The sequence below is a fragment of the Castor canadensis genome, chromosome 11 (genome assembly GCF_047511655.1).
Source record: "Castor canadensis chromosome 11, mCasCan1.hap1v2, whole genome shotgun sequence".
NCBI lineage: Eukaryota > Metazoa > Chordata > Mammalia > Rodentia > Castoridae > Castor > Castor canadensis.
Window position 1 is genome coordinate 42481918 of NC_133396.1, and position 18904 is coordinate 42500821.

The window sequence follows — 18904 nt, forward strand, 5'->3', positions numbered from 1 at the left end:
GTCCTGATTTCTATGAATGAAGGCACTACTGAGCCAGAATTTTTTTCCTTATGTATTTTTCTGTTCTTTTAATGTATCTATATCATTAAACTTGAAGTGAGTTTCTTTTTTTCCTTTCTTTTTGGATTTTTGAGATAGGTCTTGCTATGAAGCCCAGGCTGGCCTTAAATTTGTAATCCTACTGCCTCTGCTTCCCAAATGCTGAATTGCAAGTGTGTACCACCATATCTAGCTTTTCGAAGTTTTTAAAAAAAATTAAACTGACTTGTTATTATTATTGTTACTGACAATACTGGGGGGTTGAACTTAGGGCCTAGCAATTATAGGCAGGTACTCTACCACTTGAGCCCTGCTGCCAGCATTTTTTGCTTTATTTTTGAGACAGGGTCTCACTTTCTGCCCAGGCTAGCCTGGACCATGATCTTCCTACTTACACCTCCCTGCATAGCTGGGATTACAGGTACATATTGCCACACCCAGCCATTGGTTGAGATAGGGTCTCAAAATTTTTTTTACTGGGCTGGCCCCTCGAGCTGCAATCCTCCTAATCTTGGCCTCCCAAGTAACTAAGATTATAGGCTTAAGCCACTGTGTCCAGCCTAAATTTATTTTTTAATTGACACATAAAAACATAAAAGTTGTACATATTAAGGGTGTACCATGTGATGTTTTGTTGTATGTATACATTATGTAATTTTTTTCTTTTTGGGTGGTAATGGGGTTTGAACTCAAGGCTTCATGCTTGCTAGGCAAGTGCTCTAGCACTTAAGTCATGCCTTCAGCCCTACATTGTGTAATGTTTAAGTCAGGGTAAATATTTTTCTCTTTAAACATTTATCATTATCATCTACACTTATGCTTCTGTGTAACAGCACACCATAACCTCTTGGTCCCACCTAATGGTAAGTTAGTATCCACTGATCAATCTCCCTCCAGTCTATGGTAATCATCATATTGCTTTCAGCATTCATGAGGTCTTTTTTTTTTTTTTTTTGAGGCACTGGGGTTTGAACTCAGGGCCTCACACTTGCTAGGCAGGTGCTCTACTGCTTGAGCCACACCTCCAGTCAGGTACAAAGTCTTGTTCATTCTACTTTGGAAATCTATCCCAAACCTGTTTCCTTTCCATTCCACCAATGTTCCTGGTATAGGAACATTTTGCTTGACTGCTGTATCAATCTCCTGGATGGTCTCCTTGTCAAAAATCTCTTCTTACTTCTCCACATTGCTATAGAAAACCTTTCCAAAAAGTAAAATCTGCTCTTGTTCTTCCCCCTACTTGAAGATTTCTGTTGGATATAGGATAAGTCTAAATCTCTAACATGGTGCACAGTCTTTCACAATCAAGTTTCAACCCTTCTCTAGTCTCATTTCCTACACCATTCCCCATGATGGTTCATTGCTAGTTGCTTTCTTTTTTTTTTTGGTGGCACTGGGGTTTGAACTCAGGTCTTATGATTGCTAGGGCAAGCATATAACCACTTGAGCCATGCCCTCAGCCCTTTTTGCTTTAGGTTATATTTCAGGTAGGGTCTTGAGTTTTGGCCTGCCTTGACCTATGGCCTCTCACATAGCCCCATCATGCTGGCCTATGTGTTGAGATGGGGTCGTGCTAACTTTTTGCCAGGGCTGGCCTCGAACCATGACTCTTCTGATGTCCATCTCCCGAGAAGCTGGGATTATAAGCATGAGTCACTGCATCTGGCTCTTATTTCTTTATTCATGCTATCCTTTTTCTCTTGAATGCATACCTTTTCTTATCTAGTATCTACCTGGCAAACATACATTAAATCTTTAAAACTCAGTAATCTTTATTACCTCCTCTCTATAGCATTTCCTAATTTCCCCAGATCTTCACTTTCCCCATCAAAACATATCTCTTAATGGCACCTAACATGCTGTTGTCATATGCTAATTCTAACTCATAGCCACCAAACGATAAGACCTTCCAGGGAAGAGACCATATCTTTTTCACCTGGACTATGGGTTGAATTAATTCAATATTACATTTTTCTCTAAGGTTAGTTTCTCATTTCCAACTTCCTTGGCATGAAAATCCACAATTACAAAACATAAAGTTACAAGGAAATGCCTAGAAGATTACTTAGGACAAAGGATTAACAGAAAGAAATTCAAACAAAAGGTAACAGACTTACTTAACAGTGATTACTGCTTGTGGTTTCTATCTCTTTCAAGTTTTACCAGCAAGCTATTTTTGCTACATTTTGTTGTCTATTCACTGATTTACTCATGACACAAACATTTTCCCAATACTACCACTAGATGCTTAAATGTGTCTGCATGGATAACTGAAATCTACTGGACCATTCACAGTTGACCACTAAAATGTATACCTCAATATATTCCAGAGACAATTAAAATGTTAGTCAATGGAATGCAACTCATGAGGGATTAGTGGGTTCCTTCAGGAATTTACTTTCAGTTACTAAAAAAGAAAGGGTCTCACAGCATTTTATATGTGTTTCTCAAAGACAAATGTTTATGTATCTGAGCAATCTTAATTTTGAAGAATATTTTCTTCATATCATAATAACTGAAAAATATCTAACATTTTTGTCTTTTCAATTAAAACATGGCAAATAATATTGCTATAACTTCATACTATATTGATACATTGTGCTCTCAAATGATAATTTTGGGAAATATATCATTAAAGGCCTCAAGTGCAAGACTCTTCCTTTCATGTAGGTATCTACTGGCTCTCCTATTCCCAGTGTCTACTCAAGGCAGGACATAAGAAGAGCCACAGTATTTAGCTAGAGAATAAGACCTCCCCCACCCCGAAAAACAACAACAACAAAAACAAACCCTCAAACTGTTCAAAATTCTGTTCTCATTTCTCTATCTTAACTGATATGCTTAACTGATCTATCAAATGCTCTTATAGTTAGCATAAAAGATTTTGCTATGTAGAAACAGAAAATTTTGATAATCTTAAGATGGTTTCAAATATTTTTTCAAGAGTGAAAGTATGTGATCATTTTTTAGGATACTAATAATTTAAATAACTGTACAACATTAAGGTAAACTAACCAAGCAACTTCTTAGTGTTGGCCTGAGAAGGCTGCCCCATGTCCAAGCTCATAGATTTCCTGGCTCTTGGACTAGTCTGGCCCACAGATGGATAGGTGGCTGCAAGGTAACCTTCAGAACCTTTGGGCGAGGACCATGGCTGGTTTTCCTTCAGTGTCCTGAGATTTAAACAATTGAGAAGAATTAATTAACATGATGACACTGTAACAATTGTGTGCCCATTCCAAGTAGCTTTCCTATTTCCCAATAACAGCTACCAATTAATTTTAAAACTGCACTTGAAAGGGCTTTGGAATACAAACTTTTTTTTTTGGAGGCAGGGGTCTCCCCATGTAGCCCAGGCTGGCCTAGAACTTGCCATGTAGTTCAGACTTAGGAAACAAACTCTTCATGTATCCCCAAGAAGTATTAACTTTCTTACCATAGTTTCTGGTACACAGGAGGTACTTACCGAATACTAAACAAAGAATTAATACTGCATTGATGTTTTTTCTTTTCTCTCTCTTTTTTTTTGTGGTGCAGCAATTGAACACAGTCTAATGCATGCTAGGCAACATCCCCATCCCTTAACTGCTTATTTTTTATTTTTTAAAAAAATATTTATTTATTTATTTATTTATTTATTTTGTGGCACTGGGGATCAAATTCAGGGCCTCTTACATGATAGCCAAGTGCTCTACCACACCCCCCACCCTTAGCTTTTTAAATTGAAAAACAAAAATGTTATATATTTATTTATGGTGTATGACATGATGCTTTGAAATAAGCATATATTCAGGCTGGCTAAATCAAGCTAATTAACACATTACCTTGGATACTTATTATTTATTTGTTGTGAGAACACTTAAAATCTACTATCTTAGCGATTTTCAAGTATATAATACATTGTTAAAACTTATAGTTATCACATTGTATAATACAGTTCTTGAATTTATTGCACTGATTTTTTTTTTTCTTCAGTACTGAGAGCTTACTAGGCAAGAACACAATGTAAAGAAATATACTCATGAGCGTGACTAAAGAATGAAACTACTGAGTCTGGGAACTTGCATACATTGTTAAAACCTCAGTGGGAAATTGTGGAGGGGTTTTTTTTTTTTTAATTGAAAAGCAGGATGTTAATAAGTTGAATGATATGAGCTCTACAAACAGAAGATTACTTTTCTGTGTTCAACACTATAGCATCTAAACCTTAAAGATATTTTTAAATGAAAACAGAAAAATCCCAAATGATGTCCTTTTCATGTAATTCCATGTTATACTGAAAAATATACTACCCCAAACCATGTATAATTATAGACTATTTTACTATTTTATTATGTAAATCTATATGATAGAAAGCTTTTTAATAACTTTATGGTGACATGAATAAACACAATAAATGTGTGGGCACGTGCATGTTTTCCCAATCTGTTGTAACTCTCATAAAATACTGTATGTTTATAAAATGACTTTTGATTTACATACTTTAGGCTATCTCTAGCTCCCCCTCTACATTACCTTTCAGACTACTCTGCTGTTAGTCTCCATCAGCAGGGAAAATTGAAACATGATTATAATTATGTAATTATGGGAGAGCAAGTCCACTTACCTATAGCTGGGGTCACCATGATGAATGGGATATGTATCCATTGGAACATTTTCCACTGAAATATCAGTAAGAAGAAGGGACTTTCTATGTTTGAGGCTGCAGCGACTTCGAACCTCTTCAGACACTGTGAGTAAAGCTAAAAGGCAAAAGAAGGTAATTTAAAAATTGCAGTGTTACATAAAGCAGGATACATTCTTACAACTTCCTAAAGGGGATACTAGTGCATGTAAAGAACCCCAGGAGAGTGTGAAGTTAAGGGTATAAACATTTAGGACAGACCTGTTTATCTTCAAGGGCTTATAGTATGTTTTGGAAGATTGCATGTGAACAGAAATATGCAAAGAGGTTTAATAAGCACCTTATTTTTTCAAGTGCTTTTTTTTCCTTTTTTATTTTATCGCTTTTATATTTACTCACATGTGTATACACTGTTTGGGCCACCTCCCCCACACCAAGTGCTTGAGTGTATATTTTATTTCACTAAACACAAAAAGTAGACTAGGCTGGTATTATGAAATTCACTGAGGAAATTACTCTAAGATGTAAAATGGTGTCATATGGTTCAAACAAAAAAGTTGCCAAAAATGGAAACCTACTAAAGTGAGAACCAGTGCTTTCCATCAAATATCTATATTCAAGAATTATATCATACACAGTGCTAAGTATTGCTGAATAAAGAAATAAAAATCAGATAAGAGAAAATAGAGAAGGTTTAATGGAACAGTGGGGATGGAGCAGACATTCTAGGTAAAATAGCACATGGAATGAATATTAAAGAGGCAGAAAATCACTTATAGGAGATGACATGTAGAGACCTTAAAATAGTCCATTCATTTAGAAGGGCAATAAAAATGAGGCTTATGAAATTTGGATAAAGAGGACAGAACTGGAGAGGGCTGATGAAGGGCCTAGGTTGACAGGCTTAAGTGTTCATATTTTATGACAGATGAGAGAGGGCCACTGTAGCGTCCTGAATCAAAGATGATAAAGGCAACACATTTCAGAGTTTAATGAAAATTCTTTCATAAGGAAAAATATTTTGGAAAAACTTCAAAATTTTTAATACCACCAAAGGACTGGACTGTGAACATGTTACTTTCCCAAGTCACTCGCTGAAGGCCCATAGACAGGTGTGTGTAACTTTTTGGTGATGCTAAGATATAGATATTATAAGATTAATTTTGTTTTGTGTTTTTACCTGCTAAGTAAGCCACGCTCTGGGTATTCACTTCAAATTTGTCACAATTTCTATGTTTATTAACCAGAGTTAGTAGTGTGTGCAAAATTCTGACCGTTCTTGCAACAATGGCAGGTGAAGGATGTCTGTATCCTATAAAAAAGTTTAGAAAGTAAAAAGTTAAGCTAGTCTATGAACAAATATTTGAGTGTTTATTCTGTGGTGAGGAACTCTGCAAGGAGAGGTAGTAATAGGGATTATGTCTGTTTTAGTTAATTAGTTACCAAAAATGTATAGAATAAATAAATGTTTCCTGAAACTTTAATATACCTCATGGAAGGAAAATTAGGAAAGATGATGTGTTTCAGATCTTCCATTTGCAAAAGCAACATAGGGATTAAAAAACGAAAAATAACAAAAAAGACAAAACAAAGTAGGTACCTGAAGTTCCCTTAAGATTTCTTTTGAAAATATTGCTTAAAGATTACTATTATGTGGAATTGGAGTACAAAGTACAATTATTAATAACACAACTAGTAAAATGGTCAATACTTAGGAATTTTATAAGAATTAATTCTTTTGCTTTTTAAAGTAAACCTGACATTTGATACTGAAATTAGGTCTATTAAAACAAATTAGGCTCTATTTGAACAAAACAACTCAATAAGACAGCTATAGTTTGCATTAAAAATAAAACATATGGCCTAAGCTATTTGGATTTATTTCCATTATCGATTATTTTAATTACTTCTGGCTTCTTGATACTCATAAAAACATCCACACAAAAGGGCTCTCTACCTTTTAAGAGGTGTCCAACCAGAGCAAAGTTAAAGTTAGAGTTGAAATTGAGTCCAACAAAATGATCCATTTGCTTGCAGTGCCATTCCAAAGGATTCCGGATTGCCATAAATACTTCTTCTGGACTCTTTAAAGATAATAATGAAATAGTTGATGGGGTTTACACAAAAGCGCTTTAATTTTTATTTTTTTCAGTACTGGGGATCCAACCCATGGCCTCACACACGTTAGATAAATGCTCTACCACTGAGCTATCCTCCTAGCCCAAAAGATTTCTTTAATAGCCAGGCACCAGTGGCTCATGCCTATAATCCTAGACTGAGGTAGGGAGGTAGGGTGTGTGTGTAGCCAGGCACCAGTGGCTCATGCCTATAATCCTAGACTGAGGTAGGGAGGTAGGGTGTGTGTGTGTGTGTGTGTGTGTGTGTGTGTGTGTGTGTGTGTGTGTGTGTGTGTGTGTGTGTGTGTGTGTGTGTGTAAAGGCACAGAACATTTAAGACACTACAAATTTATTTGTATAAGATAGTAAGCAGATAACAGTTGAAGACTGAAATAGCTTTGATTACAATATACAATTTTTGACTGTTAACTGACATCACAGTAACACCTCCAATCCCGCCCCCCCCCCTCACACACTGGGGTTTGAATTCAGGGCTTCTGTGGTAGGAGGAGCTCTACCATTCGAGCCACATCCAAACCCCTTTTATGCTTTAGCTATCTTTCAGATAGCTTTGCCTGGGGCTGCGTCTCAGACTGAAATCCTCCTATCTATGGCCTCCCACATAGCTAGGACAAGCAAGCACACATTACCACACCCAGCTTTTGATTGGCTGAGATGGATCTTGCTAACATTTTGCCTAAACTGGCCTTGAACCTCAGTCCTACCAATCTCCATCTCCTGAGTGGCTCCTCCTAATGACTTTTAATGAGCTTTATTAACTCTGGTTCCCGTAGCCTGAGGCCCTTGAGTCAAGATTAGTTCCTTGCACTGAACTGTTCTGGCAATGAAAATGCCAAGGTATATACTTGTAAATTACAAACATTTCATCTGCAAATATTCCAAACATACAAGTAGCCAATAACTAGATACCACTCTGACCCTCCATTATCCGAAGACAACTTCAAAAAAGAGGAACGAAATTAGGAAAGAAGGGTTCTAGTTCTAAACCAGATATATGAACATTGACAAGTCAACTTAACTTCGTAGCTTCTTTCTACTTTTTTATAAAATAGAGGTCTGACTGAGAAACTTCAAGATATCTTCTACTTTAAAATTTCATTTCCACACTTCCCAGATCTCCAGCTGTTTTGGGTCTACCAGGTATTTGGAACAAACATTGTTGCATTAAGTATCTTTACACTTAAAACCATGTTCTCTCTCTCTACCAATAGCTTAATTTCATTTCAAACATAATTCCTTTTTCTTTCAAGCAAATTTCTTATATTTACACATTTTGTCTTTAAAAAATTTTCTTTTTACATAGGCTATTCCCATTTTTCTCTAAAAACAAAAGGAATGTAATTTTGTACTATTTTAATCCCTCTTCTGAACCAAAATCAAAACTCAATCCAGGTTAATAAATGCTAAGAGGGGTACTAATGGCATATTTTAAAGCGAGATTAGGTAAAAGAAAAAAAAACTAGTAAAATTAAGTATTCAAAATTTCTCTTTAGAATATTCAACCTGCTTATCTGCTAATAATGATACCAATTTTTCACTAAGTAATATTATTCAATAAAAGTAAGTTTATTTTTAGATTATTTATTTGTGAAATGGGGATAGAGACTCCTAAATTCTACCTTAAAATTAAGAGCTATGAAAATTAAGAGTAATGAATGTATAGCGCTTAGCACTAGGCCATATCATTTATCCCTATTCTATTTACTAGGATCAGGCCAGTAACACTCTTGCTAATTTTATATAGGAAATATGTACTAAAGTTTAAATAGCTTTTTATGGGTTAGTAAGGAACTATGCTCACAACAAACTGCATAAAAAAATTCATATTTAAGTATGGATTTCTTTTGATTTTTAAAAGACCCACAGCAATAAAAGAAAAAGGAGAACTAAGTGTGAGTAATTTAGATACTCCAAAGAAAAGCTCACTTACCCTGTCATTGAATATCCGCAGACTATCTAAGGTGTGCAGGTTTTGTTCCAGAAGTGCGGTGCCTGCTGAATACAAGTTTACCTCATCTAGCTGCAGCACGGCCACTGCGACCCAAAAGAGGGCTTTGTGCAGCGGGGAGTCCTGGCAAAGGGGACATGTTTCAGGTGTAGGAGATGAACCATGAAATAATCTCATTGAGGCACTGTACAGCATAAAACGAAGCATGTTACATTACCAAATAACCCATGTTTTTACTCTTTTGGAGGGGGTAAATATATAGGTTAAGTGCTTTGTCTTTTCCATGTATATAATTAAAGACACTGTTAGCTTAGAACCTTCTTTGATTAGCATTTTTCTCTGATTTCTCCTTGTTCTGGATTCCCAAATTCAGTTAGCAAGGGTTGTTGATTATCTTGAGTAGTTTCTTGCATGTACCACTTCTTTATTGCTAATGATGCTATGCCATGCCAACTTTATTTTAAATGTGGATTTTTTTTTTTTTAGTATGGGGATTGAACCCAGGGCTTTACACATACTACTCAAGAACTCTACCACTTTAGCTATGCTCCCAGCTAAGTGCTACTCCAATCCACTGTGCACTTGACTACTAGCATGATCTAAGTCCTACTTTTGTTATATTTTGTCTGCTGAAAGTGGTACATTTTCAAACTCCTTTCTAAAGAATGTTGAACATTAGATTAGTTCTACCGATCTTCATAACTTTTCTATCACTACTGTCTTAGAAAGTCTCTCCAGTACTATGATAGTAACTCTACCCACTATTCTGCCATCATCTCAGCAATTTTTTTTTTTTGTCCACTAGAGCATTTTACTTGCATGTATGTTTTGCATCTGTAGAAAAGGGATCCCAGGATTTCCCTCCCGTGTGTTTTTGTCTTGCTTCTTCATGGGCCATGATGCCATGCCATCTCAGGTTATCAGTACAACGAAACCAAACTGACAGAATGGGAGATTATTCTGCTATTTTTCTAAGTCTTTGAGCTGTACATGAAATCTGGGGCTGATCACTCCACGCTTGGGTTTAACCTGCCTGTGAGATTCACAACCATTTTCCCAACTCTGTATTCACCATGCAATCATATATCATTATCACAGTTAAGAAACCAACAATGACTGTAGAACATGGCCCAATAAGGAACTGATGTTTACCTCTTCCCACCATTGTTGACTCGCTTAAGAGCATCAGCTAGGACATTCATGTACACCACTATAACAGCTCAGAAAGGAGGCAGAAAGAGTCCCAGCATTCTTTAATAGTCCTCCTGCTGTACCTTTTACTACTCAAAGGTTGCACCCTTTCTAACTTCACCAGCTCCCATCTATGTCTAACTTTAGTTAAACCCTACCCTTTCAACTTCTTGTTACTTTTACCAATATAGTAAACTTTTGCTGCTCTGCATTAAATATATTTATTGTCGGTAGTCTTTTACTGTGGTATGTGAAAAAACACATGGACTTTAGAGCCATACGGCACTGAGTCAGAATCATGGTTCTATCTTTTATTAGGTAAGTAACTCTGAGTTACTTAGCCTTTTACTTATAAGATGGAGATGAGAGAGCCATTTTGTACCATTTAAGGTTAAGATGTTTATAGAACATCTAACTCTACACGAAACATGACAGGCATTTCTTTCTCTGCAATCTCTCCCCACGTGGTATACCTTTGAATTCAACTTATAGAATTATTCAACTTTACAGTTGGAAGGCAATACCATGCAATTATCTAGTCTATTTACTCATTATTAGTGTGGAAAACATGATGTACAGATATGTTAAATGACCTGCTTTAGTCACAAACCTGAAATGAGCTCAGACTATCTTTATTTTTATTTATTTATTTTTCTTTTATTATTCATATGTGCATACAAGGCTTGGGTCATTTCTTCCCTCTGCCCCCACCCCCTCCCTTACCACCCACTCCGCCCCCTCCCTCTCCCCCCCTACCCCCTCAATACCCAGCAGAAACTATTTTGCCCTTATCTCTAATTTTGTTGTAGAGAGAGTATGAGCAATAATAGGAAGGAACAAGGGTTTTTGCTGGTTGAGATAAGGATAGCTATACAGGGCATTGACTCACATTGATTTCCTGTGCATGGGTGTTACCTTCTAGGTTAATTCTTTTTGATCTAACCTTTTCTCTAGTTCCTGGTCCTCTTCTCCTATTGGCCTCAGTTGCTTTTAAGGTATCTGCTTTAGTTTCTCTGCGTTAAGGGCAACAAATGCTAGCTAGTTTTTTAGGTGTCTTACCTATCCTCACCCCTCCCTTGTGTGCTCTCGCTTTTATCATGTGCTCATAGTCCAATCCCCTTGTTGTGTTTGCCCTTGATCTAATGTCCACATATGAGGGAGAACATACGATTTTTGGTCTTTTGGGACAGGCTAACCTCACTCAGAATGATGTTCTCCAATTCCATCCATTTACCAGCGAATGATAACATTTCGTTCTTCTTCATGGCTGCATAAAATTCCATTGTGTATAGATACCACATTTTCTTGATCCATTCGTCAGACTATCTTTAAAAATTGGCCACATATTTTATTTTATTTATTCGTTTATTTTTTCAGTACTGAGGTTTGAACTCCATGCTGTGTGCTTGCTAGGCAGGTGCTCTACCACATGAACCACACTCTCAGCCCTTTTTTGCTTCAGTTATTTTTTGGATAGAGTCTTGTGTTTTTGTGTGGGATAAGCCTTGGATTGAGAGCCTCCTACCTATGCCTCCTGCATAGCTGGGATTACAGAAACGCACCACCATGCCCTCCCTATTGGATGAGATAGAGTTTTACTAACTTTTTTCCCAGGCTGGCCTTGAACACTGATCCTTCTGATCACCACCTTTTGAGTGGTGGAATTGCAGGCATGTCCCACCACACATGGCTTATTTTATTCCTTTTAAATATTATCTTCATATAGCACCCAAGCTCTATTTTTTTTTTTTTTGTGGTGGTGGGGATTGAGCATAGGCCATTATGCAAGGTAAGCAAGCACTCTACTACTGAACTATCCCCCTGCCCAGCACCCAGACTCTTTCACTAATCAGATGTACTTCTCCTTGCTTTATACTCTCTACACTAATGATTTAATAACAGCATAACAAGTATTTTACTTACTTTATTATTCAGCCACTCCTCAACCCCCATACCTACCCCAGAATGTAAACTCCATGAGGGCAAACAATTTTATTGGCTTTGTTTAGTAGTATGCATATCTTTTGCATGTAGTACATGCTCAATTAATACTGTTAGATGAAAGGATTAAGAATTTATACTATCCTTTCTTTAGCACTGATGAGACAAAAAAAAATGAGAAGCACTTGAGAACATATGCTATACTTATTCTTCCTCTAATGTAAATGAAATAAAATTTATGACAAAAAGTTCCACTACAACAATAGCTTTTCTTTATAACCTCTTCTCAATACATTTCATTTTTCTGAATACTTTATAAGAAAAGAACATGTAATACTGAAAACCAACATAAATCAACTCATGTTCTATAGAATAATTACCTTATTAAGAAGTGGCTGTAATTTGGTTAGTGCTATTACTGTAGCTTCTATCAGAACTTGACTGTTGTAAGTATCAGGTCCTTTTAAGCAACTCTCAAGTGCCTTTTAGGGAAACAGAATTCTTCATTTTACTTTCATTAAAATAAAACATTAGCTCTTAAACTGAATCTTAGAATCCACTGAGGAATACTGACTTATTTGATAATTATCACAATATAATATAATGGTGATCACTGCATGCTTGGTTTCTTATTTTTATGAAAAGTTCTATATTACATTCTAGTAAGTCAGGCATTAGAATAATTACAAATTATGTAATTTTATATAAGGCTATATAAAAGCTTTGAAAAATAATAAAATGTTAAGGATAACTGCTTAGCAAAAGAAGCAAAATATTTATTTTCTTTTAAAGACATTTTCTTTAGAAGTTTCTTCACTTCAAAGAACTATAATAAAGACAAAAATATTTTTTAAACGTTTATATAAGCAACATATAAGCCATTTTATTAAATTTAATTTTTTAATAGAAAATATGCTTTATAACCTGGGAACCACAAATATTTAGGAGAAGTGTTAGAGAGATACCTTGCTAAGAATTCGGATAATCTGCTTTATCTGTCCATGAGACACTCGTTTGCTAATACAGCCAAAGACCACAAGAGCTCTTGGTTGCAGGGATGGATTATACTGGAATGCAAATCTGTAATCAAAGGATGGAAAGAGCTTATGAAAAGCTTGGTGAATATATATACTATGTATGATAAATAATAAGTTCAGATATTGATTGGATAGTAATGTCTGTCTTTTCAATAATACATATAGTTTTACAACTTATATTTAATTTGGGACACACCTCTGTGCTAGTTCTGTCCACTGATCCAGCCACTTGCATGTTGGAATATCTCTCATACATGCCTAAAAAATATGATACTATGAATATATGTGTGAACATAAACGTTTTTAGAAACATCTAAATAATGTTCATTGTAATGCTATTAAATGAAATTTAGGTTACCAATAACACATTTCATGGAAGTGTTTTTACAAAACAGCAGAATATACCAGTATTTCTCCTGCACAGATTTTCAAATAAGAAATGCTTTTCTTAGTTTCTTTTTGTTTTGCCTTATTTACCTCCATGATCTCTAACAAAGCCTCTGTGACTGTTTCCAAGGATGTCAGAGCAAAAGTCTCCCTTTCATAGGAGCCAGGAGAGAATGACCTATCCCGGTAACTGGAACGGAAGGCAATGACAGCAGCTGACTTAACTTTGCTAATGCCAAACAGCAAGTAAAATTTGGGTAATGAGAACTCAGTTAGACTGAGTCTCAAAACTTGCTTGGTCTCTTCTGTAAAACATAAAAGGAACAAGTAAAAATGTCAAAGTGCCATGTTTCATTTTGAATTTAGAAAATCTGAGTATCATATAAAAATTATACAACCATATTCCTTAAATCAAATCTCTATATATATTTAGTTTATTGCTTTAGCTTCACTTAACCATAAATTAGTGCTAGTAATGCAATACTATGAACCTAAAATGAGTATTTAGCTTATGTGATAATTACAAAAAATTATAGCGGTCAGGTAAAGCAGAGTGGAAAAAGGACTAATGAAATATAAATCACTTTCTGGAACTTACCACTAAAATGCAGCTGTGAACAGGTACACAGAGAGTGAATGATATTTATGACCAATCCATGTGTGGAAGCTCTAAGGGACAAGGGACCTGTGGCTACTAAGAAAGTCACAACATGGAAGAGGTAGGGGAGATGAGCTGCCACATCAAGGGAGTTGTTGAAGGACAGCATTAGCATGTAGCGTGCTAAAATAGCAATATCATCCCACATAAGATGCTGTTCTAAAGTTGGAGTTGGAGATAAGCATGTCTTGTCAATTATTTTACACATTCTTCCAATAACCTGCAAAAAAAAAGAATTTTTAAAAACATGGGACTAAAAGTTTTATAAAAAAAAGCAGCTTAAGGAGATCATTATGTTGAGTGAGATAAGCCAAGCTAACAAGTCAGATATTGCACATTTTCACACATATGTGGAATCTAGACCCAAAATGATAATGATGATAATGGGACATGAGTGTAAAAAAGGAACTGCCTGGGATGGAAGAATCAGGGGGAAAGGATCAGGTATGAAGGTTTGAAAAGGATTTACGCATGTTACATATATAGACAGACAGACATACATATATATGAAAATGAAACTTACCAAATACTATCTGGAACAGTTGAGGAGAAGGGAAGAGGGTTAAGGGAATATAATGGAGGAGGTGAATTTATTCAGCGCATACTATACACATTTATGGAATCAACACAATGAACCCCCTTGTACTATTAATGTATACTAATAAAAAAGTTTATACTCTGCCATAATAGAGAAGGCAAAGGAAAAGTGATTACCTTACTTGAAACCAATTTCACATTTCCAGAAGCCAAAGCAACAGCAGTATCTGCCATCACCTCAGCTTTTATTGATCCCAAGCCACCTGTTGCACTGGTTTTGATGAAACTGTCTAGGACAACATCAAGCAGATCTGTAATCTAGTAAAAGAAGGAAAAATAATTTGCTTTCTATAGCACTGACAACTTAATTTTGAATTGAAAAATACTCAAAGAGCAATCCAATCAACCTGAAAATTATTTTGTCTGAGGCCTCCAAAATACTAGATTTTATTTAGACTTGTAAGTAAATGCAATTTGTCATAAAATGTCCAGGAAAGGATGAGGATATTCAGTTGATTCCTTCAGAGAAAGATTAGTATTCAAAAATTTAAAATCCATATATTACCATCTTTGTCTACTGGGAAAGTATCTTTATCTCTGTGCTCTTCTAAGACAGTAATATGTGACCAATCTAATTATTTTCAAATATAGGAAACAATACCATCGGGCTATAGAACTGGCTCCAAGCTCATTTAAAATTATTTGGAGCATTCATAGCATTGTTTGAGTACTGCTTCCTTAAGTGATTATTCTGAAGAAATAATACATAGAATTTTTGTCAGATTAAAAGTTATATAATGACCTATATTTTAATAGCATTCTTATGCTACAAGTATAAATGAAAGCAGATGTCCCAAATAACATTATTAAGAAACATTTATTGAAATCCACAGTGTCTAGGAAGTAGAAGACATTTTAAAACACTATTTACTGGAAATACCAACTGATCTATACAGTTAAACTTTAATTTATGCCATGAAAGAGAGTGCTAAATTAACTTAGTTTTTCTCTGGTTCTGAGATATGCATTAGACATTTACAATTTCATACCAGATGAAGAGTTGGGTGGGTGTCTGTATGCTTCCAAAGGATGGAACCGTGTTCCCTATATCTACATTCCTGGTGCCCAGCACAGAGCTTTGTGCAAAGTGGGTACCTGGGAAACACCAGCATAAAGGAGATAACAGATAAATATTTGATGAAGCTCAATACCTGCCCAAGGCTCCCCCATATTTTTGCTTGAATAGATGGGTACATCTGTTTCTCATTTATGGTCATTGTTATCAGTTTATCAAGAATAGCAGTGACTCTCTGTCGTTTGGCATCATCGTTATGCTTACAAAAGCGGACTAGATTTGACAGCCACGGAGTCATATATTCCAAACAAAGGTGTTTCAATTCAATACCTGGAAAAAAAATACTCTATTAGAATTGGTGATCAAAGAAAATCACATCAACAATTATTTTAATATAAAGAAATTGGGGGGGGGGAATAAAAGGCAAAGACCATTACCTAGAATCAGACCTGGAGAAAGAAACTCACAAATATATTTTTGAAGGTAAGAGGAAAAGAAAGAGAATAAGCCTTCAAGAAAGTAATTTTAAAACCAGTAACCCAGTATTTGAAAAGTTCTTATTTTTCTCCCTTTAAATAAGTTCTCTCCTAGTTATAAAAGTTATTAAACATTCTCATTGTAAAAGGAATATGTGGTAACTATATAGAAAGTTTGGTAAAAAAAGGGAGGCACCACCACAAAAATAAAATGGATATTAAAATACTGACATACTACCTCATCTTTCCACAGGCTTTCAAGTCTTTGAAAAGATAATGCATGTTTATGTATGTTGACACATATTTAACGCCCCTCCCCCAAAAAACTTGTGCTATGGTACGTGTGCCCTACACTCTGAAATTTTTTTTTCTTTTTTGCAGTACTGGGGTTTGAACTCAGAGCCTATACCTTGCAACTCCACCAGCCCACCCCCCTTTATTTTGTGATGGACTTTTTTCGAGGTAGGTCTTGTAAACTATTTGCCCAGGCTGGCTTTGAACTGCAATCCTCCAGATCTCTGCCTCTGAGTAGCTAGGATTACAGGTGTGAGCCACTGGCACACAGCTGAATATTTTTTTCATTAAACATTATGCTAAGTTTATTTGCTTATCATTAAAAATTCTCCAAAATATTTTAAAACTTATGTTGAAAAAAACTTTGGACTTACTAAAATACAAAATAGCACAAAAATGCTTGTGTACCACTTTAAGGTCTTGAAGACAATTTTATAAACTGTCGCAAAATTTAGCCATTCACCGTTTTTAAGTGCACAGTTCGGTGTTGTTAAGCTCATTCACAATAGGGCTTGTAGTGGCTCAAGAGGCAGAATGCCTGCCTAGCAAGAATGAGGTCCTAAGTTCAAACCCCAATACTGCCCTCACACCTCCCCCAAAAAAGAAAAAAGAACATTTACATTGTGCAACTATCACACCAAGTACCACCCAAACCTTCCCCTCTTCTCAAACTGAAAACTCTATACCAAAAACATTTTTAATGGCTTCATATTATTTGTTCCATCATACGGAGATCCAACGATTTATTTATTTATTGTATTTGCTGGTTTAAGATTTTTTTATTATGTATTTTAAAAAATTTATTCATATGTACAGACATTGTTTGGGCCATTTCTCCCCTCCTCCCCCACTCTATTCCAGGCAGAACCTGTTCTGCCCTCTTCTCCAATTTTTTTGAGGAGTAGACATAAGCAATAATAAGAAAGACATAGTGTTTTGCTAGTTGAGATAAGGATAGCTATACAGAGAGATTCCTAGCATTGCTTCCATGCACAAGTGTATTACAACCCCAATTGATTTATCTCTACAAGACCTCTTCACTACTTCCTGGTCACCTTCCCATAGTGACCTCTGTCGTTTTAAGGTTACCATATTAGCTCCTCTACAGTGGGTACATAAAACACTTCCAAGTTTTGGGTTTCTTACCTTTCCCTATTCCTTATGTACGTGTTCTCCCCTTAATGTGTGACCCACGTCCAGTAATATTACTGCATTTGTTTTAGGTCTAAAGTCCGCATATGAGGGAGAACATATGATTATTGGTCTTCTGAGCCTGGCTGACCTCGCTCAGAATGATGTTCTCCAGTTCCATCCATTTACTTGAGAATGGTAAGATTTCATTCTTCTTCATGGCTGAGTAAAATTCCATTGTGTATAAATACATTTTCTCAATCCATTTGTCAGTAGTGGGGCATCTTGGCTGTTTCCATAACTTGGCTATTGTGAATGGTGCTGCAATAAACATGGGTGTGCAGGTGCCTATGGAGTAACCTGAGTCACATTCCTTTGGGTATATCCCAAGGAGTGGGATTGCTGGAGATCCAACAATTTAATCAGTTCTCTATTAGTTGACTTTTGGACTGTGTCCCCCTTTGTTTTTTTTTTTTTTTCTTTCTTTTCTTTCCCTCTCCCCCTCCCTCTCCTCCTATTGTAAGTAACCTTATATTAAGTTTAAAAGTACACAAAATAAATGTATGGTAACAGAGGTGGTTCTACTGCTTGCTTTGGTGAAGGGATGGCACTAAAGAAAGAGGACTCTCTGGATGCTGGCAATGTTCTGGATCAGGGGCTGGCAGATACTTTGTTATGTAAAAACTCATCAAGTTGTTTACTTAAGACCTAGGAACTTCAATGGTGACAAGATATACCTTAAAAAATCTAACTAAAATAATCTATGATCAATAGCTTAACATTAACTTTCTTTTTGGTGTGTGTATGAGGGTACTGGGGTTTGTACTTAGCCTGGTACTTGATAGATGGGTGTTATTATATAACATTTGAGCCAATTTTGCTTTAGTTATTTTTCAGGTATGGTCTCATGTTTTGCCCAGGGCTGGCCTTGAACCATGATCCTTCTACCTACAGCCTCACTGCTTAGCTGGGGGTGGCAGGCAGGTGCTTTTTACTGATTAAGATGGGGTCTTGCTACCTTTTTGCCTGGGCTGGCTTCAAACCACAGATTTTCCTGATCTCTGGATTACAGACACTAGTCACTACGCCTGGCCTAAACATTAATTCTTTAGGATAAATTCTAAAACGTGGACGTATGAGCCAGAAGGTATTAATATTCTTGGAGGTCTTGATAAGCACTTCTAAACTGTTTTCTAGGAAAACTGCCCCTGCTCACAATTCCATAGACCATCAACACTGACTTTCTTTAAAAATCTTTTTTCAATCTTATAGATATTATGCTATCTTACTATTCTTTTGATTTGTATTTCTTTGATTCTATTAATAAAAATTTTAAATAAAAATATTTTTAACATGATCTGTATGTTACTATTTATTTTTCTTATTAATCTATAAGATCTCTTCATGAAAAGGATATTAATCTTTTTC

The 18904-nt window shown here is 35.8% G+C and overlaps 1 protein-coding gene across 10 annotated transcripts in view; it reads right to left on the reverse strand.

The window, feature by feature from the left end:
- Nucleotides 1-18904, reverse strand: part of Nf1 (neurofibromin 1) — a 272178-nt gene that overhangs the window by 23047 nt on the left and 230227 nt on the right. For 9 of the 10 annotated variants that reach the window (XR_012438691.1, XM_074046432.1, XM_074046430.1 and 6 more), the window contains 12 exons: nt 15712-15905; nt 14678-14818; nt 13904-14183; nt 13396-13610; nt 13115-13176; nt 12847-12961; nt 12262-12363; nt 8732-8872; nt 6621-6747; nt 5844-5975; nt 4646-4781; nt 3055-3212 (listed from right to left, as the gene is read on the reverse strand). Coding sequence is in view for 9 of the 10 variants with exons in the window: in XM_074046432.1 (XP_073902533.1) it covers nt 3055-3212; nt 4646-4781; nt 5844-5975; nt 6621-6747; nt 8732-8872; nt 12262-12363; nt 12847-12961; nt 13115-13176; nt 13396-13610; nt 13904-14183; nt 14678-14818; nt 15712-15905 (1803 nt within the window). In the remaining variant the exon portion in view is untranslated. Of the gene's footprint in view, nt 1-3054; nt 3213-4645; nt 4782-5843; nt 5976-6620; nt 6748-8731; nt 8934-12261; nt 12364-12846; nt 12962-13114; nt 13177-13395; nt 13611-13903; nt 14184-14677; nt 14819-15711; nt 15906-18904 lie in introns of those variants that run through there. The other variant, XM_074046434.1, reaches the window with a different exon arrangement.